This window comes from Antedon mediterranea, chromosome 9, assembly GCF_964355755.1.
Source record: "Antedon mediterranea chromosome 9, ecAntMedi1.1, whole genome shotgun sequence".
Classification (NCBI taxonomy): domain Eukaryota; kingdom Metazoa; phylum Echinodermata; class Crinoidea; order Comatulida; family Antedonidae; genus Antedon; species Antedon mediterranea.
Window position 1 is genome coordinate 23,633,080 of NC_092678.1, and position 22,527 is coordinate 23,655,606.

General features: G+C 34.1%; 1 protein-coding gene and 1 long non-coding RNA gene across 8 annotated transcripts in view; one reads left to right on the plus strand and one right to left on the minus strand.

The window, feature by feature from the left end:
* The first annotated feature begins 1,956 nt into the window (after window positions 1-1,956).
* On the plus strand, window positions 1,957-3,639 carry LOC140059220 (uncharacterized). Its single transcript, XR_011847147.1, has 3 exons — window positions 1,957-2,280; window positions 2,561-2,627; window positions 2,763-3,639. It is a non-coding gene; the product is annotated as an uncharacterized lncRNA (long non-coding RNA).
* Window positions 3,640-16,308: 12,669 nt separating this feature from the next.
* Window positions 16,309-22,527, minus strand: part of LOC140059347 (ELKS/Rab6-interacting/CAST family member 1-like) — a 50,038-nt gene continuing 43,819 nt past the window's right edge. For all 7 annotated transcript variants that reach the window (XM_072105236.1, XM_072105237.1, XM_072105234.1 and 4 more), the window contains one exon: window positions 16,309-20,292. In XM_072105236.1, coding sequence (XP_071961337.1) covers window positions 20,251-20,292 — 42 coding nt within the window. In that variant the 3' untranslated portion in view covers window positions 16,309-20,250. The remainder of the gene's footprint in view (window positions 20,293-22,527) is intronic.

A 22,527-nucleotide genomic window follows, 5' to 3' on the forward strand; every position in this document is an offset into this window, starting at 1 on the left:
CATTTACGTAGGAATTAATTCTATGTCGTAATTTCCAACCCCAACCAGTTCCCATAAATGTGCAACTAACAAAATTTATTCTTTTTCAGGTTAATCAGATGTATTTTTACCTTTTCAGAGATTGGAGTTTTGCTTTTGGAGATTTTATTTTTTTATCTTTTAATAAATAACTGATAAAAACGCTATTATAAATTTACAATTCTCATGTAGTATCTGTTACCTTACTAGTAGGCCTCTAGTTTTTCTATTTTTCTTTTGGAGATTTTCTTTTTATATTTTTCAATAAATAACTTAGTATTGGCTACCTTACTTGTAGGCCTCTTTATTTTATTAATCGGTAACCATTTAAAAGAAATGTAACTGGACCCACCTAACAATATTCTTTTTCAGGTTAATCAAATGTATTTTTATCTTTTCAGAGATTGGAGTTTTTCTATTTTTCTTTTGGAGATTTTCTTTTTATATTTTTCAATAAATAACTTAGTATTGGTTACCTTACTTGTAGGCCTCTTTATTTTAATAAACGGTAACCGTTTAAAAGAAACATAACTGGACCCATTTTGATTGTACCATCTATATATTATTTCCATTTAAGTAGGCCTAAATTAATTTAATGATGGTGCAAATAAAATAATTCTATTTCATAATTACCAACACGGCCAGTTATCATGTCCAACTAATAATATTTATTCTTTTTCAGGTTAATCAAATGTATTTTTATCTTTGCAGAGATTGGAGTTTTTCTATTTTTCTTTTGGAGATTTTCTTTTCATACATTTAAATAAATAACTTATAAACACACAATTATAAATTCTCATATAGTATTGGTTACCTTACTAGGTCTAATTATTTTAACCATTTAAAAACAAAACATAACTGGCATGGACCCATTTCGATTGTACCATAAACATATTATTTCCATTTACGTAGAAATTAATTATTTCCAACCCCAACCAGTTCCGATAAATGTGCAACTAACAATATTTATTCTTTTTCATGTTAATCAAATGTATTTCTATCTTTTCAGAGATTGGAGTTTTGCTTTTAGAGATTTTCTTTTTATACCTTTAAATAAACTTATAAAAATACAATTATAAATGTTCATAGTATTGGTTACCTTAGTTGTAGGCCTATTTATTTTAATCTGGTAACCGTTTAAAAGAAACGTAACTGGACCCATTTTGATTGTACCATAAAAATAGAAATTATACCTAGGCCTAAATCAATTTGATGATGATGCAAATAAAATTAATTATATTTCATAATTTCCAACCCAAACCAGTTATCATAATGTGCGACTAACAATATTTATTCTTTTCAGGTTAATCAAATATATTTTTATCTTTTTAGAGATTGGAGTTTTTCTATTTCCTTTCAGAGATTTCCTTGTTTTACCTTTAAATAACTTAGTATTGGTTACCTTACTTGTAGGCCTATTTATTTTAATAACTGGTAACCGTTAAAAAGAAACATAATTGAACCCACCTAACAATATTCTTTTTCAGGTTAATCAGATGTATTTTTATCTTTTCAGAGATTGGATTTTACTTTCGGAGATTTTCTTTTTTTATCTTTCAATAAATAACTTATAAAAACGCTATTATAAATTTACAATTCTCATAATAGTATTGGTTACCTTACTTGTAGGCCTATTTTAATAAACCTTAACCGTTTTAAAGAAACGTAACTTGACCCATTTTGATTGTACCATAACAAATTTCCATTTACGTAGAAATTCTACGTAGGCCTAAATCAATTTGATGATGGTGCAAATAAAATTAATTATATTTCATAATTTCCAACCCAAACCAGTTATCATAATGTGCGACTAACAATATTTATTCTTTTCAGGTTAATCAAATATATTTTTATCTTTTTAGAGATTGGAGTTTTTCTATTTTTTTTTGTTGAGATTTCCTTTTTTTATCTTTCAATGAATAACTATAAAAACGCTATTATAAATGTATTGGTTACCTTATTTGTAGGCTCTTTATTTTAATAAACGGCAACCGTTTAAAAGAAACATAACTGGACCCATTTTGATTGTAACATAAAAATATAATTTCCATTCATATTTCAATAAATAACTTAGTATTTATTTTAATAACTGGTAACCGTTTAAAAAGAAGTTTTGATTGTTTCATATATCGATTTAAGTGACGAAATGTTACGTATGCCTAAATAGATAATCAAATGTATTTTTATCTTTTCAGAGATTGAGATATTTTTTGTACCAATAGAATTTAACGTTTCCACGTAAATCCATTATATCATAAGTAGGTACGTCTTACTAAAACATTTACTATCTTGCAAACTAAGACAATATAAAATTACTGTAATAATCTTTGTTTTGTTTAGATTGGTACAATTAAAAATCCCTGTATTCTAATTTTATTTTTTACAGATCAACAACAGATTACGTCATCAGATTATGCCAATACTATATACTTGTTTATATACTTATTTCTAACCTCAATAGTGACGGAAGCCTCTAACTAAATTAAAAAATCTAAGCAATATTTAAAATATAATTTTCAGAATTTCTTTTGTTTTTTTCTAGACTGAAAAATTAACGTAGTGTGTATGCCATCGTTGTATAAAAACTGTATCAAATACATCACGTAAATGTAAGTAAGACCAACAATGTAGAGTCCATTTTTATAATAAACAATTTTGTTTTTAATGTTTTGAGACATTTGTGATTTACAATACATAGGATATGTGGACATATAATTGCTGTATTTTATTATATATTTTTATAGATTAAAAACTTGGACACGGCGCGACAAGAACCGAACAACGGCGCGACAAGAACCGAACAACGGCGCGACAAGAACCGAACAACGCCGCGACAAGAACCGAACAACGGCCGCGACAAGAACTGAACAACGGCGCGACAAGAACCGAACAACGCCGCGACAAGAACCGAACAACGGCCGCGACAAGAACTGAACAACGGCGCGACAAGAACCGAACAACGGCGCGACAAGAACCGAACAACGGCGCGACAAGAACCGAACAACGGCGCGACAAGAACCGGACAACGGCGGAAAAAGTACGAAACAGCATTGGTGGTCAACGAGGCAGACGATGACAAATATATTGTGTTCTAATTTTGCAATTATGATAAAATAAAAATATATCTTATTTTAATCGAAGTAAACACTTTAAAATGTCCATAATTCATCAATACAAATATACTAACTTGCTTAACCATTTTTTTCTCCTCCATTTTTTCTAATTCACTAATTCATTTGTACTACTTGTTATTGTTGGCTTTCATGTAATGGTATCCCTCTTCTTATTTTACATTCCTCTCCATATCACCTTTCTTAGCTTGTGGGTAAGGTATGTAAGTAGGCTAGATATGTAAATAAGTCCTATGTATGCAAGTTTAAGTAAGTCCAGGTATGTAAGTGTAAGTAAGAAAGTAAGTCCAGGTAGGTAGGTCATGTATGTAAGAAGATCATGTATGTAAGTAGATCATATATGTAAGTCCTATGTAAGTAAGTCCAGGTATGTTAGTAGGCCAGGTAAAGTAGGAGAGAATACCATTACATGTCCGCTTATTGTTTAAACCTGTGTGTTACCAGCTAATTTTTTACTATCATTTCACTTTATATCTTCTTCATATTAACAGCACTGGTAATATTGATAACTATTATAATACCTATCATAACTATTGTCTATTGATCAGGGAAACTACACATCAATATATTTGTACTTGTTGATTGATATTAATTAATATTATCCAATATCATTATGAATACTTTATGCCTATTGCTGTTTTTATTTTTTAATAAATGTTGACTGCAAGGTTTGCTCAAAAATTGATTTATAAATCAACGTTGTAAAATCACAATATTATTATCATTATTTCATATTTGTAAATTATTTTAATAAAAAATATCCAGTGTGAATGTCTGGTAAAAGTTGTCCATTTGTTTAGAACCCAAATGATTTCATATTATAATTAAAAAACAATTTTAAAAAGTGTATAAGTAGGCCTACATAATTATTGTACGGCCGGTTTGTTTTATTGTATGTACCTCAATTTACCTCCACGTAATATCACATTACATTTATTACTACAGATAGTAGAGTAATTCCAGAAACTGAAAAGAGTGGTAAATTAAAATATAAGAGCCCTTTTAGTATACAACACCTAATACAATGTTTCTATGTGCTTTACACAAACAAAAATGATCCATAAAATATCCTAAAATAACGACAAAAAAAGGAAGTAAAACAGAGCACTTTGAAGCTCGCCGAAACAAGTATTCAGATTCAAAAAGAAGGAAGGAGATGTTGCTTAACCACTAACAAATCGATTGATGGTTGCCTCTTTAATTATTATTCCAAAGACGAGCAGATGAAAAGATATGTTGCCATAGAAGATTAAACTTCAATATAAAAGAAAATAATAATAATACCGTACATTCTAATAACTCGTTCATAAACACTTGCTAACGTCAATAAAATAATTCATCTTTTATTGATGTGTTTTAAATGCTATATATATATAGTGAGTCTGTAAGAATTGAATTGTGGTTTTTATATTTTCTTTCATCATCAAAATCATTTAAATCAATGTATCAATCCAAAATATTATTTAAATTATTTAAAGAATATTACAGATAATCATCGACATTATTCACGTATTCATACACTTATTTTCATTTCGTTTATTTTCCACTCTTCAAATGAACTTATTTGATTGATTATTTTAAAATGTAAACATCAATTAAGTTTTAAAATTAATTAATATCAAGATAAAATAATCATAAATTAAAAGTTCGGAAGCTTGTTATGTCTTCACAATGAGGCATTCATTCTATTTAAAATGATTAATTGAACGTTTATTTACAGATTATTTTTTCGACGAAGTAACTAATCTAATGTATATTTATGTCTAAATGATGTGATGTTTAACTATAATTTAATATCGTTATTGTCGTTATATTACTTTAGTAGTTAATACAAATTAAAATAATCCGTCTTTCTGTAGCCTAATCATGATATTATAATCACTCTAAATCAAACGCTACAGACAACCGCTTGTACATAATTCTATTCTTTTAAAATTACTGGTTACGATGCTTTATTATTATGTTAAATTCAATCTATTACAAATTAATTTTTCCCTATGTTGTTTAAGTGAAAATAAATATCGCTCCCGTGCTTTCTGTGTATAGGCCTAATCAATTACGGTAAAATTAAATTCTGAATGTATATTTTATTTATACAAGTCTACTAAACAGTTAACACTATTTATTTTATATTTAAAAATGATAAAGTATTCACAATTTGAGTTTATATTTTTCCATGTTTTACCATTTACATGGTGATTTAAATCCATGTGCGTTTCGACGCCTGTCCGATTAAAATCGCGCGCTTCCATCATCACCAAGTCCATCTCGTCAGGTACCAGCACAGCTCTCGAACCACCAACCAAAACATAAACATCAATCGTTACTGAAACTTTATTTGACGAATTTTGCCTTCCATAATACTAAATCAAAACTTTATTTGACGAATTGTGCCTTCCATAATACTGAATCAATACCTTATTTGACGAATTTTGCCTTCCATAATACTGAATCAATACATTATTTGACGAATTTTGCCTTCCATAATACTAAATCAAAACTTTGTTTGACGAATTTTGCCTTCCATAATACTGAATCAATACCTTGTTTTGAAGAATTTTGCCTTCCATAATACTGAATCAATACTTTATTTGACGAATTGTGCCTTCCATAATACTGAATCAAAACTATTTTAACCATCTCAAGTTTGTAAAAAAAAAACAAATTTGAGTAAAATAATCTTTTTAAAATGTTTCAAATGTTAGAATTAAGTATAAATTAAATTAAATATTTTCCGTTTCAGTGATATTGTACAAAAAATGAATCTTGCATCTTGAAGTGAAATCCAAGAATCCGATACAAAATGAAAAAAAGCCCAATACATATTTTGTTATTTATAAGTTACAAATAACATCGAAGTCGAGTCAAAAACAAAATAATGTTTTGCGGAGATAAGAAAATGATTCCGTTTATTTTACCTCTCAATTACTGTTTTTACCGAAAGATAAGATCTTTTGTTTGTTTTGAATTTGTGTGTTTAGTTTCTATTATTGAAAGAGTTAATTGTAATTTCAGCAGTCTGATCGACCGGCCGACAAGGGACACAAGGCTGGAATTGAAGCGATATCACATTAATATTACACCGGTAATGATGATCGTAATGGTATAGTATTTTCTGCAGCAGCACATGCATATTCAAGATTCCCGCGTCACGTCTGGGAATAGCTCATTTAAATATCAATGCATCACTGCACACAATAACAACAAACATGGAATAATATTGGCTCTGCACGTCGTCGACAACAGAAATTTAAAGACGTTTGCTAGCGTAAAATCTCAGGATGTGAAACAATGATGTTTTAAAGGTAAGCAATAGTTTTAAACAATATAGATTTAGATGTTATTAATAAAAGTTCAGTAGTTGGCTAGGCCTAGCATTGAGTCAAACTAGCCTCAACTCCTCCCAATAGGAAGCACGTGGTTGATATAGCTTAATATTGGGGTAACATAGGTATAGTCAAACAAATTGGCCTTAATACGGATTTATTTGGAGATTAAACATTGTTTAATTAGACTAACATCTTCTTTAGCAATCTGTCTTTATTTAAGAAGTTTTTTTAGTAGATGTGTGGATTTAAATTAAATGTCATTAATCAATCAATGTTTAAAGTTTCATATTTCCATAATGCAAAATGGTTTTTAATTGGTACAGTTAACTTATTGGTACAGGTACAGGTAAATTCGGGCAAGCAACTTAATTACATTGTAGGGTAGAGGGAACTGAATTGGTATGGGTCACTTAAGCCACGTTATTTGTATTGCACAGGCAATTAACTATTATTATTATAATTATTGTTGGTCACATTGAGGCTAGCATTGTGAATTTTATGTAGACGGGGCCCTATTATTAATTCGTACACGTAGTGTTACGGGTATTAGTACAGCTTAATTGGTATATAGGTAGCTTAATTGGTAAACGTTGTCTTTATTAGTACAGGAGCTAACTTGGTAAAACCAACTTTATTAGTACAAGCTTTATTAGTACAGCTTATTTGATATAGGAGCTTAATTGGTACGGGTAGCTCAATTGAGTTCAGGTAACTTTATTAGTACAGGAGCTTTGGTACAGGTACCTTCATTGGGTACAAACAACTTTATTAGTACAGAAGCTTTGGTACGGGTACCTTCGTTGGGTACAAGAAACTTTATTAGTACAGGATCTTAATTGAGTTCAGGCAACTTTATTAGTACAGGAGCTTTGGTACAGGTACCTTCGTTGGGTACAAGCAACTTTATTAGTACAGGAGCTTTGGTACAGGTACCTTCGTTGAGTACAAGCAACTTTATTAGTACAAGAGCTTAATTAAGTTTAGGCAACTTTGTTAGTACAGGAGCTTTGGTACAGGTACCTTCGATGGGTACACGCAACTTTATTAGTACAGAAGCTTTATTGAAACAAGTACCTTCATTGGGTACACGCAACTTTATTAGTACAGGAGATTTGGTACAGGTACCTCCGTTGGGTACACTACAACTAACTGTATTAGTACATGAGCTCTGGTATAGGTATCTCCATTGGGTACACGCAACTTTATTAGTACATTATCTTAATTGAGTTCAGGCAACTTTATTAGTACAGGAGCTTTATTGGTACAGGTACCTTCATTGGGTACACGCAACTTTATTAGTACAGGAGCTTTGGTACAGGTACCTTCGTTGAGTACAAGCAACGTTTTTTAGTACAGCTTAATTGGTGGTAGAAGTACTGCAGGTTTTATCCGTAATTCGTACACGTCGTGATCATACAGTTGAATTTGTACAGTGGCTCCATTGGTATATTTACCCATTGGGTACACTCAACTTTATTGGTACATGAGCTTTGGTACAGGCACCTTCATTGGGTACAAGCAACTTTATTGGTACATGAGCTTTGGTACAGGCACCTTCATTGGGTACAAGCAACTTTATTGGTACATGAGCTTTGGTACAGGCACCTTCATTGGGTACAAGCAACTTTATTGGTACATGAGCTTTGGTACAGGCACCTTCATTGGGTACAAGCAACTTTATTAGTACATGAGCTTTGGTACAGGTACCTTCGTTGAGTACAAGCAACTTTATTAGTACTGGAGCTTTGGTACAGGTACCTTCGTTGGGTACAAGCAACTTTATTAGTACAGGATCTTAATTGAGTTCAGGCAACTTTATTAGTACAGGAGCTTTATTGGTACACGCAACAAATTACGATATTACCATTAACGTTTGGACTCATGTACCTTCGTTGAGTACAACCAACGTTTTTAGTACAGCTTAATTGGTGGTAGTAGTACTGCAGGTTTCATCCGTAATTCGTATCACATCGTGATCATATAGTTGAATTTGTACAGGGGCTCCATTGGTATAGGTACTCATTGGGTACACTCAACTTTATTGGTACATGAGCTTTGGTACAGGCACCTTCGTTGGGTACAAGCAGCTTTATTAGTACAGGAGCTCTGGTATAGGTATCTCCATTGGGTACAAGCAGCTTTATTAGTACAGGATCTTAATTGAGTATAGGCAACTTTGTTAGTACAGGAGCTTTGGTACAGGTACCTTCGTTGGGTACAAGCAACTTTATTAGTACAGAAGCTTTGGTACGGGTACCTTCGTTGGGTACAAGAAACTTTATTAGTACAGGATCTTAATTGAGTTCAGGCAACTTTATTAGTACAGGAGCTTTGGTACAGGTACCTTCGTTGGGTACAAGCAACTTTATTAGTACAGGAGCTTTGGTACAGGTACCTTCGTTGAGTACAAGCAACTTTATTAGTACAAGAGCTTAATTAAGTTTAGGCAACTTTGTTAGTACAGGAGCTTTGGTACAGGTACCTTCGTTGGGTACACGCAACTGTATTAGTACAGGAGCTCTGGTATAGGTATCTCCATTGGGTACAAGCAGCTTTATTAGTACAGGATCTTAATTGAGTACAGGCAACTTTGTTAGTACAGGAGCTTTGGTACAGGTACCTTCGATGGGTACACGCAACTTTATTAGTACAGAAGCTTTATTGAAACAAGTACCTTCATTGGGTACACGCAACTTTATTAGTACAGGAGATTTGGTACAGGTACCTCCGTTGGGTACACTACAACTAACTGTATTAGTACATGAGCTCTGGTATAGGTATCTCCATTGGGTACACGCAACTTTATTAGTACATTATCTTAATTGAGTTCAGGCAACTTTATTAGTACAGGAGCTTTATTGGTACAGGTACCTTCATTGGGTACACGCAACTTTATTAGTACAGGAGCTTTGGTACAGGTACCTTCGTTGAGTACAAGCAACGTTTTTTAGTACAGCTTAATTGGTGGTAGAAGTACTGCAGGTTTTATCCGTAATTCGTACACGTCGTGATCATACAGTTGAATTTGTACAGTGGCTCCATTGGTATATTTACCCATTGGGTACACTCAACTTTATTGGTACATGAGCTTTGGTACAGGCACCTTTATTGGGTACAAGCAACTTTATTGGTACATGAGCTTTGGTACAGGCACCTTCATTGGGTACAAGCAACTTTATTGGTACATGAGCTTTGGTACAGGCACCTTCATTGGGTACAAGCAACTTTATTAGTACAGAAGCTTTGGTACGGGTACCTTCGTTGGGTACAAGAAACTTTATTAGTACAGGATCTTAATTGAGTTCAGGCAACTTTATTAGTACAGGAGCTTTGGTACAGGTACCTTCGTTGGGTACAAGCAACTTTATTAGTACAGGAGCTTTGGTACAGGTACCTTCGTTGAGTACAAGCAACTTTATTAGTACAAGAGCTTAATTAAGTTTAGGCAACTTTGTTAGTACAGGAGCTTTGGTACAGGTACCTTCGTTGGGTACACGCAACTGTATTAGTACAGGAGCTCTGGTATAGGTATCTCCATTGGGTACAAGCAGCTTTATTAGTACAGGATCTTAATTGAGTACAGGCAACTTTGTTAGTACAGGAGCTTTGGTACAGGTACCTTCGATGGGTACACGCAACTTTATTAGTACAGAAGCTTTATTGGTACAAGTACCTTCATTGGGTACACGCAACTTTATTAGTACAGGAGATTTGGTACAGGTACCTCCGTTGGGTACACTACAACTAACTGTATTAGTACATGAGCTCTGGTATAGGTATCTCCATTGGGTACACGCAACTTTATTAGTACATTATCTTAATTGAGTTCAGGCAACTTTATTAGTACAGGAGCTTTATTAGTACAGGTACCTTCATTGGGTACCCGCAACTTTATTAGTACAGGAGCTTTGGTACAGGCACCTTTATTGGGTACAGCCAACTGTATTAGTACAGGAGCTCTGGCACAGGTACCTTCATTGGGTACAAGCAACTTTATTAGTGCAGGATCGTATTGAGTACAGGCAACTTTGTTAGTACAGGAGCTTTGGTACTTTGAATTACATACAGGACGCTATTAATAATTCGCACACGCATCCTTTTATACAGGTTTATAGGGTACACGCAACTTTATTAGTACGGTACAGGTGCTTACTTTAGTTAAGCAACTTAACTATTATTAATATCATTATTTTTTTGTGACATTGTGGTTCTAGCTGTGTCTGAGAATGTAAATAGGGCCTTATTAATAATTCGTTCATGCATTTATACAGGTTTATATGGTACAGGCAACTTTATTAGCTTACTTAGTTGTAAGGGCAACTTAAATATTATTATTAATCATTTTTATTTTGTGACATTGTGGCTCTTAGCTGTGTCTTAGAATGCCCTGAGGTGTGTGGCGCAATGTGTTGGACGTACGTTCGACTACTGATCGTCTACTGACTGGGGTAATAATGTTCAGCACATTGAGAGCTTGCTTATATGCGCTTTATAAGAATGAACTATTATAAATAGGGCCCCATTATTAATTCGTACACGTATACGTGACTTTATAGCAACTTTATTAATACAGACCTTATTCAGCTTAATTTGTAGGTCAGGAAACTGATTTATTATCTCTTTTGATCGCGACATTGTGCCCCCATTGGGTCTAGTTTTAATTCGTTCACGTAGTATAACTTTGTATAGGGTACAGGCAACTTTACTGGTAGGCTACATGGTTTAATTGGTACCTTTATTGGGTACAAGCACTAGTAAATACAAAAACTAACTATTATTATCATTATTGTTTGGTCATTGTGGCTTGCTTTTCATATGATTGCTTTGTAAATTTATTTATAATTCGCAAATTGGTAAAGAAGATATGATATATTTTAAATAGGCCTACACATTTTCAAATATATTTAAATTTCAAACGTAGATTATTAAACTAACTAATTTAACATTTAACATACATATAATAATGTTTCTCCTCCCCCATTACTCTGGCCCTACCCCGTCCCATTTGAAATTGACAAATTGACATACATATATTTAATACTTTTTGATTTAAATTGAAAATTAAATACAATTTAATGTCCAACTAAATCGTTGTCTTTGCCTGATTAATCAAAACTTTTAAAAATATGTCAGTCTAAACCGCCGTTTTTCTGTGTTTTACCATTTATATGTCGTTCCAAACCGTATATATTCCGTGTTTTACCATTTTCTCATTTTAAAAACATGTCAGTCTAAACCGCCTATTTTCCGTGTTTTACCATTTACATGTCGGTCCAAACCGCTAATTTTCCATGTTTTACCAAAAAGAGATGGTAAAACATGGAAAATTTGCGGTTTGGACCGACATTTTTAAAAATTTCTGATTTTTGGCCGAAGGTTTAACACTTCGAAAAAAAATTTTTTTTTTCAGGTTGATTTTTGGCTCAACGTGCTACACTACCGGCTATGGATCTAGAGATCGTGGGATCGATTCCCGCTATGGACAAAAAAAAATAAAAAAATAAAAAAAAAATAATTTTAATTTAAATAAAATTATTTTCTCCTCATCTTCTCCCATCTCGCCTCAGCTTATCCTCCACTCTCCTCCACTCCTATCCGTTTCCCTGTCCGTTTCCGATGCGTATCCGATGCCTGTCCGTATCCGATTGCCTGTCCGTATCCGTTTCCCTGTCCATTTTCGATGCCTGTCCGTATCCGATGCCTGTCCGATTGCCTGTCCGTATCTGATTGCTTGTCCGTATCCGATTGCCTGTCCGTATCGATTGCCTGTCCGAGTCAATTCCAACCATCTCCAACTGTATCTCCGAGCTCCAGGTCCATCTCCAAGTCCATCTCGTCCAGCACAGCTCTCGAACCACCGACCATGTCAGTCATACGTCTGCCCCTCTGAGCTACCTAGGAACTTACTGAAAGTGTACGTTAATTTGTACGCCATAAACTTATAAAAGCATCAATCGAAAGACGAAGGTTCTTATTTTTTTTTTTTAAAGTATAATATGTTCACTTGTGTAGCGCAGCGGTTAGTGCTACTGTATAGTGATTGGAGGGTCACTGGTTCGAGTCCCAGTGGTACCGCACTATTTACTTTTATTGTTTGCAAATTGAATTCAATTTATATAAAAAAATTGCACTTGGTGGTATTTGAACCCTCGCCAAAGCACACATGTTCAGATCCAATCACACTAGTACTCACCAACATGCTACTTGAGGATTTGATGACCAACTAAAGATTCTAAAATACTTTATATTTTGTACATTTTAATTAATACAAAGGTTCTTATTTTTTTTTTTTTTATTAGTTTATATGTTAACTTGTGTGGCGCAACGGATAGTGCCATTGTGTAAGGACTAAAGGGTTGCTGGTTCGAACCCCAGAATTGTTATATTTTTAATTGAAATTCAATATAATAAAAATGTACCTGGTTGGATTTGAACCCCTTCTAAACGGGCAAAGGTTTAGATCAAAGTGCAGTAGTCTTAATCACCTGAGCCACTTGGGATTTCGATGGATCGCCGCAAATTCTAAGATACTTTATACATTGTAATTGACACAATTTATATATGTAAATTTATATGTACCTGGTTGGATTCGAACCTCTTCTAAACGGGCAAAAGTTTAGATCAAAGTGCAGTAGTCTTAATCACCTGAGCCACTTGGGATTTCGATGGATCGCCGCAAATTCTAAGATACTTTATACATTGTAATTGACACAATTTATATATAAATTTAAATGTACCTGGTTGGATTCGAACCCCTTCTCAACGGGCAAAAGTTTAGATCCAAGTGCAGTGATCTTAACCACCTGAGCCACTTGGGATTTCGATGGATCGCCGCAAATTTTAAGATACTTTATACATTGTAATTGACTCCATTTATATATAAATTTAAATTTACCCGGTTGGATTCGAACCCCTTCTGAACGGGCAAAGGTTTAGATCCAAGTGCAGTGGTATTAACCACCTGAGCCACTTGGGATTTCGATGGATCGCCGCAAATTCTAAGATACTTTATACATTGTAATTGACACAATTTATATATAAATTTAAATGTAATTGGTTAGATTCGAACCCCTCTAAACGGGCAAAGGTTTAGATCCAAGTACAGTGGTCTTAACCACCTGAGCCACTTGGGATTTCGATGGATCGCCGCAAATTCTAAGATACTTTATACATTGTAATTGACACAATTTATATATAAATTTAAATGTAATTGGTTAGATTCGAACCCCTTCTAAACGGGCAAAGGTTTAGATCCAAGTACAGTGGTCTTAACCACCTGAGCTACTTGAGATTTTGATGGATCGCCGCAAATTCTAAGATACTTTATACATTGTAATTGACACAATTTATATATAAATTTAAATCTACCTGGTTGGATTCGAACCTCTTCTAAACGGGCAAAGGTTTAGATCCAAGTGCAGTGGTGGTCTTAACCACCTGAGCCACTTGGGATTTCGATGGATCGCCGTAAATTCTAAGATACTTTATACATTGTAATTGACACAATTTATATATAAATTTAAATGTTCTTGGTTGGATTCGAACCCCCTTCTAAACGAACAAAGGTTTAGATCCAAGTTCAGTGGTCTTAACTACCTGAGCCACTTGAGATTTCGATGGATCGCTGCAAATTCTAAGATACTTTATACGTACTTGACTCAATTTATATATAAATTTAAATGTTCCTGGTTGGATTTGAACCCCTTCTAAACGGGCAAAGGTTTAGATCCAAGTGCAGTGGTCTTAACCACCTGAGCTACTTGGGATTTCAATGGATCACCGCAAATTCTAAGATACTTTATACATTGTAATTGACACAATTTATATATAAATTTAAATGTAATTGGTTAGATTCGAACCTCTTCTAAACGGGCAAAGGTTTAGATCCAAGTACAGTGGTCTTAACCACCTGAGCCACTTGGGATTTTGATGGATCGCCGCAAATTCTAAGATACTTTATACATTGTAATTGACACAATTTATATATAAATTTAAATGTATCTGGTTGGATTCGAACCTCTTCTAAACGGGCAAAGGTTTAGATCCAAGTGCAGTGGTGGTCTTAACCACCTGAGCCACTTGGGATTTCGATGGATCGCCGCAAATTCTAAGATACTTTATACATTGTAATTGACACAATTTATATATAAATTTAAATGTTCTTGGTTGGATTCGAACCCCCTTCTAAACGAACAAAGGTTTAGATCCAAGTTCAGTGGTCTTAACCACCTGAGCCACTTGAGATTTCGCTACTTGGATGTAGGCTACTTGTACTTGGACATAGACTACTTGTACTTGGATGTAGGCTACTTGTACTTGGATATAGGCTACTTGTACTTGGATATAGGCTACTTGTACTTGGATGTAGGCTACTTGTACTTGGATGTAGGCTACTTGTACTTGGACGTAGGCTACTTGTACTTGGATGTAGGCTACTTGTACTTGGACATAGGCTACTGTACTTGGACATAGGCTACTTGTACTTGGACGTAGGCTACTTGTACTTGGACATAGGCTACTTGTACTTGGATGTAGGCTACTTGTACTTGGACATAGGCTACTTGTACTTGGACATAGGCTACTTGTACTTGGACATAGGCTACTTGTACTTGGACATAGGCTACTTGTGCTTGGACATAGGCTACTTGTACTTGGACATAGGCTACTTGTACTTGGACATAGGCTACTTGTACTTGGACGTAGGCTACTTGTACTTGGACATAGGCTACTTGTACTTGGACATAGGCTACTTGTACTTGGACGTAGGCTACTTGTACTTGGACATAGGCTACTTGTACTTGGACATAGGCTACTTGTACTTGGACATAGGCTACTTGTACTTGGATGTAGGCTACTTGTACTTGGACATAGGCTACTTGTACTTGGACATAGGCTACTTGTACTTGGATGTAGGCTACTTGTACTTGGACATAGGCTACTTATACTTGGATGTAGGCTACTTGTACTTGGATGTAGGCTACTTGTACTTTTTATTATTATATATAGAAATATGTTCATATATAGATAGATATGATGATGCTGAATAAATATATGTAAAAATATTTCCACATATAGCCTATGCGCAGAAGTGAAAAAATATAGCACTTTTTGCGCATAATCTCAGAATTATCAAATATATATTTTTTTAGAAATCCCTAAATTATATGCAGAAATATGTTCATATATTGAAAGAGCATCATCATACGATGCTATGTACCAAGTTTCATCAAAATCCGAGATGGTCGGAATTTTTCCCCTAAAAAATCCCTGAGCTATAGCCCAGGGATTTTTTAGGGGTATAATTTCGACCATCTTGGATTTTGCTGAAATTTTGTACATAGCATCATATGATGATGCTGCATAAATATATGCAAAAATATTCCCACATATATGAGCAGAAGTGCGAAAATATAGCGATTTTTGCGCATAATCAAAGACTGATCAAATATCGGCATATTTTTGCTGAATTTTTTAGAAATCCCTGAATTATATGTAGAAATATGTACAGAATAAATATATGCAAAAATATTCCCACATAGTCGAAATTTCACCTTTACCCCTACAAAATCCCAGGGATTTTTTAGGGGTAAAATTTCGACCATCTTGGATTTTGCTGAAATTTTGTACACAGCATCATATGATGATGGTGAATAAATATATGCAAAAATATTCCCACATATATGCGCAGAAGTGCGAAAATATAGCGATTTTTGCGCATAATCAAAGACTGATCAAGTTAGTATTTACCGACCAACCTACGTAGAGTCGCGTTGCACACGACTAAAAAGTATGGGGTTTTTTTATATACAAAATTTCATCAAAATTGTGGGTGATTGGAATGAGTATAATGCAACTGAAAGGTATTACACATTTATATACTGTAGTTTATTGTTTTTATCAATTTATAATCAGTTTAATAACTGCTTTACCGATTAAGCTTGAAAATAAAAAAGATACCATGTTTTAGTATTGCTACATATCTAAAATGACAATAATTTTCATATACCTACAATCTACCAATCACTAACGTAGAAATAAAACTATGTATAGTATAGGCCTATTGTTACAGGTATGCATATCGTTGTAGTTCATGTATATATGTCATATACAGTATATATATATATATACACATAAATGCAAGATAATTATTAAAAAACATATATTCTAGATATACCAGAGTAGTAGAATTAATTTACAAAAATCGGAACATGAATAGGACGCTTGTCAATACATTTAAACCACCAATGTTATATACTATAGTATTTGTTGTAAAGGTACATATACATATATAATTTTAATTTCTCGATTATATAATACTGATATTTCAACAGTCAACACAATGTAGAGAAACATACAAAAATGTATAATCATTGAAAATATATAATTCTTAAAATTTGAGTTGTTTAAATACAGTACTATACAAACACATCAGTATTTTGAACTGCAAGAGTTGTGATATTAGTTATTTGTGGTTTAAATATACCGGCTAATTTAAATTGTGTTGTACTGTAGTTATTAGTAATTAATCTTTCTTAACGCAGTCCTCACTCTGTAGTGTGCTGGTATCTATCTTAAACCACACACACACCGGTAAAGTTCATATTCCTGGTTACCATGGCATCCGTTTCATTTTTTTTCAAAATAAATAAACACATACAGTAAAACCTTTACCTCTGTTGAGGGCAACTTTTCTGATAAACAAAGAAGGAAAATAGATAACATAGCACTATGAACAACTCCTATGAAGGGGACATCTCCAGTAAGGGCACATCCCCAGTAAGAGGACATCTCCAGTAAGGGCACATCCCCAGTAAGGGCACATCCCCAGTAAGAGGACATCTCCAGTAAGGGCACATCCCCAGTAAGGTTTAAGAGGACATCCCCGGTATGGGGACACTTAATTTATTTTTTCAGTTAAAACATGTTTAGCACATTTATACATTTTATCTATGTTCTAAACAAGGACAAAAAAGTTTGTTAAAATTAAAAGCACACTAGGTATAAATTCATGTTAATAGCAACAATTTTAGAACCCTAATCAATTGCACTTCTAACTTAAACAATACTGCTAGTTTTACAATTAGAATAAACTTTGGTATCTCAAATCTTTATTACATTTATTAAAATAGACAACTATACGTAAAGATACATCTAAACTGAAATAAAACTATACTATTGTATTAAACCTAGTGAAATAGGGTCTGGCTATGGAATATACAAGAAATTAGGGGTGAAATTATGTGAACCAACCATGGATATCAAAATCACCTCTCTGAATTTAATCTAAATTAGGGGTAGGATTATTTTTTAGCATAGGATTATCTTAGGTCAAATACTGTAATAAAAATAAATAGGAAAATAAAGAGTGTAATTTCTCAATGCTAGTATCTACAACTAATGTCAACTAATGTCAATCTAGATCACATTATAAGGCACACCTTATACACAATAAACAAAATCATTATCATATATATACTCACATAATTAATAAGCTGCTTATTATGTAATTTTGTAAATAGTATTCTATTATACTGTAGTTACTTAGTACTTTTACTACTACGTCTAGGGTATCGAGTATGTTAGGGACTTTTTAAAATGGGGACAATGTAAGGGATTATCCAGATAGGGGACAATGTAAGGGACTATTTAAAATGGAGACAATGTAAGGGATTATCCAGATAGGGGACAATTTAAGGGACTATCCAGATTGGGAACAATGTAAGGGACTATCCAGATTGGGAACAATGTAAGGGACTATCCAGATAGGGGACAATGTAAGGGACTATCCAGATTGTGGACAATGTAAGGGACTATCCAGATTAGGGGACAATGTAAGGGACTATCCAGATTGTGGACAATGTAAGGGACTATCCAGATTGTGGACAATGTAAGGGACTATTTAAAATGGGGACAATGTAAGGGATTATCCAGATATCGGACTATGTAAGGGACTATCCAGATTGGGGACAATGTAAGAGACTATCCAGATTAGGGGACAATGTAAGAGACTATCCAGATTGTGGACAATGTAAGGGACTATCCAGATTGGGGACAATGTAAGAGACTATCCAGATTGGGGACAATGTAAGGGACTATCCGGATTGGGGACAATGTAAGGGACTATCCAGATTAGGGGACAATGTAAGAGACTATCCAGATTGTGGACAATGTAAGGGACTATCCAGATTGGGGACAATGTAAGGGACTATCCAGATTGGGGACAATGTCAGGGACTATCCAGATTGGGGACAATGTCAGGGACTATCCAGATTGGGGACAATGTCAGGGACTATCCGGATTGGGGACAATGTCAGGGACTATCCGGATTGGGGACAATGTCAGGGACTATCCGGATTGGGGACAATGTAAGGGACTATCCAGATTGGGGACAATGTGAGGGACTATCCAGATTGGGGACAATGTAAGGGACTATCCAGATTGGGAACAATGTAAGGGACTATCCAGATTGGGGACAATGTAAGGGACTATCCAGATTGGGGACAATGTCAGGGACTATCCAGATTGGGGACAATGTAAGGGACTATCCAGATTGGGGACAATGTCAGGGACTATCCGGATTGGGGACAATGTCGGGGACTATCCGGATTGGGGACAATGTCAGGGACTATCCAGATTGGGGACAATGTCAGGGACTATCCAGATTGGGAACAATGTAAGGGACTATCCAGATTGGGGACAATGTAAGGGACTATCCAGATTGGGGACAATGTAAGAGACTATCCAGATTGGGAACAATGTAAGGGACTATCCAGATTGGGGACAATGTAAGGGACTATCCAGATTGGGGACAATGTAAGGGACTATCCAGATTGGGAACAATGTAAGGGACTATCCAGATTGGGGACAATGTCAGGGACTATCCAGATTGGGAACAATGTAAGGGACTATCCGGATTGGGGACAATGTAAGAGACTATCCAGATTGGGGACAATGTAAGGGACTATCCGGATTGTGTAATATTTAAAACGATAAATACATCATGCAAATTTTATAAGAAGCATGGTATTAATGCTTTGGAAGAGAACATCATTTCAACCTGAGTTTCACATTGCCCATTTATATAACCTTAGCCAAACAATAACAAGCCTGTTATTTTCAATATTATTTGACAGGACATGCTAGCATCTTTTTAACCTAACTACTAAATGAGATATGGTAATGTATGGATGTATAATACTATGATTTATCTATTTCGCTTAATTTGATTCTCTTTCTAATTATATTTTTTTTAAATACATACAAGTCTACAATTAACTGCTGTTTGATATACAACAAATTTTTTTTTGCGCTGACAGTTATTAATAATAATCATAATTTTCATCAATATTAACATCAATAATGTTCCTGTAATAAAATACCTTTCTTTCAAGTTATAAACATACTTGATATTGTGAAGCTAGGGAATTAGTAGACTTTGGATCACATTAAGCATTTCAACCATACTTTACTTAATTTATCTTGGAATTTCAGTCACTGATACATACAGGACACTCTAAACCCTGTTTCTCACTTGCACGTCACATCTGGTATAATTTTCAGCACATATTCATTCACATTAAAATGTATTTACAGTGAATGAAAATGTCTGAGAAAACAGTAAAAAAAACTGAACACTTGAATGCACACCAGTGCCCTTTAATCGCAAAACATCAACCTCTCGTAAAGCAAGATGGCGACTATTATTCCTGGGCAGGTTGCGTCAGGTGATCTGGCTGATACTGCATCATTTTGTTACAATAAGTTCTTCACGCCTACAGCGTAACACTCTGGATATCTCCTACTGTGACGACACTCTAAAAAGAGAAAGAAAACACAGGCTTTGTTTTAAATTTCAATTAATATTTAACAAGAATTATTAAATTAATTTCTTATTGGCAAACTCTTTTTTGTTGAAGTAATGCCTAGTTCCAACTTGGATGCAATGCAAGGACGTAAGCCCACAATTAAAGTAATCAGACCAATCATAACATGATGGATTACCCAAACTGTCACTTGGCCAACCAAGTTGCATTGTGCCTATACCGTTGCATAGCGCCTACGTCGTTGCATAGTTGTGTCAAAGTGGGAAGAAAGTTTAAACAAAAACTGAAAACTAAACAGCAAATTAACAGTTGTTGCTGTTAAAGTAGTCACATCATCATGTCAGAGATGAGATGAGGAGGATAGTGTAACATTTGTGTGCAGCTTTTGGGTTCAATAGCATTGGAGTAATTCACACACATGCTATGGCAGCAGGTGATGACAGTGTGGTGTTGAAGATCATCAGAGGTGGATAACAAATACAATACATTAGACAGCTGCGAATGACCCAATTATGAGGTTTGACATGGGTAATGAGATGGCACTCGTACATGGACGTAAAGATGTCTTATAAGAATGATTTCAATCTATAATAAAACAGGTGTTGATAGGGAAAATCATGGAGTTTCGATGGGTTACTGGTAAAACTAATCATAGAAGTTGTACTATTAAAAGTAAAGTCTAGCATGTTATGATATGCACATTACCGGTTACCAGTAACTTATAAAATTGAAATAAATCAGTTTCAATTTTAGCATGTTATGTTATGTACATTATAGGTTACCAGTAACTTACTAAATTGCGTGGTTGTTTTAAAAATAAGTGGAGCTATAATGAAGGTTTATATTTTATTTATAATAAGCAATAGAAATGTTAGACCCAAAACTACCCTTTAGGCACAGGACTGTCCACAATTAAGAATTGACCAAATGACCAGAGGGGATACGGTGTCTCTTGACCTAGGACAGTATTTTTATCAATTAGACTCTGCCCTTCATTACAAATCTTACTGCAGCTTGGATAACTCACTCCATCTATCACAAGTGTTGCTATTATTTCTTTAATTTGAATAAATATTCCCTAGCGAGGGTGAAGTACACAGGGCAAATGAGATAGCCTTTCTACCACATAAGTGGACATCAGGACTTTGCTTTGTCCACCTGCATGCCCTAAGGTCCAAAAACAGATGACCATCTTATCATGATTGACCGTCAGAATGTTAGGAATCTTCAAGAGAGTTGGATAATTGTGTAAAATCAACACTTGCAAATATCGATAACAGTACCATCATAATTTTTAAAGCGATACTAGAAAACGTTAATAGTGGTACCTGATGCTGACAGGACATTCCTGATTAATACTTAACAAGGGTTAGGGTTATAATATCAAAGGTGGATGGATATCTAACCTATCAAAAAAAACAGCTAAACATTTTATTCATCAAAACTCCTATAGCATGCAATAATCAGCGTGGAAACGATGGACAAAATTAGCTATTTCTTTCCCACATAATTGAAGTAAAAAAGATAAACACAGTACTGTATTATCAAATAAATAAAACCGTTTTGAATTTATCTATATCACAGATATACCAAAGATATCGAATGAAGTGCAGACTGGTTCTACTCTTGACAAAATAGAAGTGACAGGAGATTAATTAGCTTGACTTGTATACAGTTTTATTGATACTAGAGTAGAATATTAGCAAATGTTAATTTTTGATACTCAATACGATAACATAATTAATACCATACTATGTAAATGATAGGTAGAGTTCAAATATGTTTTACATATTTAACATTCTTATCATAACCCTATAAATTTGACATTCCAAATTGAATGAGATACTGATACTTTATACAGGTTGTTAAATATTATTTTGTGTTGGTGAATTTGCCATGACAGGTGATAGGAACGTGTTTCTGCCTCAACGACATTACTAATATAAAGTAAAGAAAAAAAGAAAGAAAAAGGTCTACTTTTTAAAATACAAAAACAATTGAAATGATTTTGTATATAAAACAGAAAACGGCCAGTGGTTGCGACAGCAAGACAAGGACACATTAAAAGAGAGTGTTTTAAAAGTTGTATCCGAAACATAATTCATATCTCATATCCACACTATTATCGCTCATTGCTAAACACCAATTCCTGTCCACAACCAGCTGCTTTTATGCTTTATCCAATTTCCTGATTAAAACATGTTAGATTCAGTACAACCATGTTAA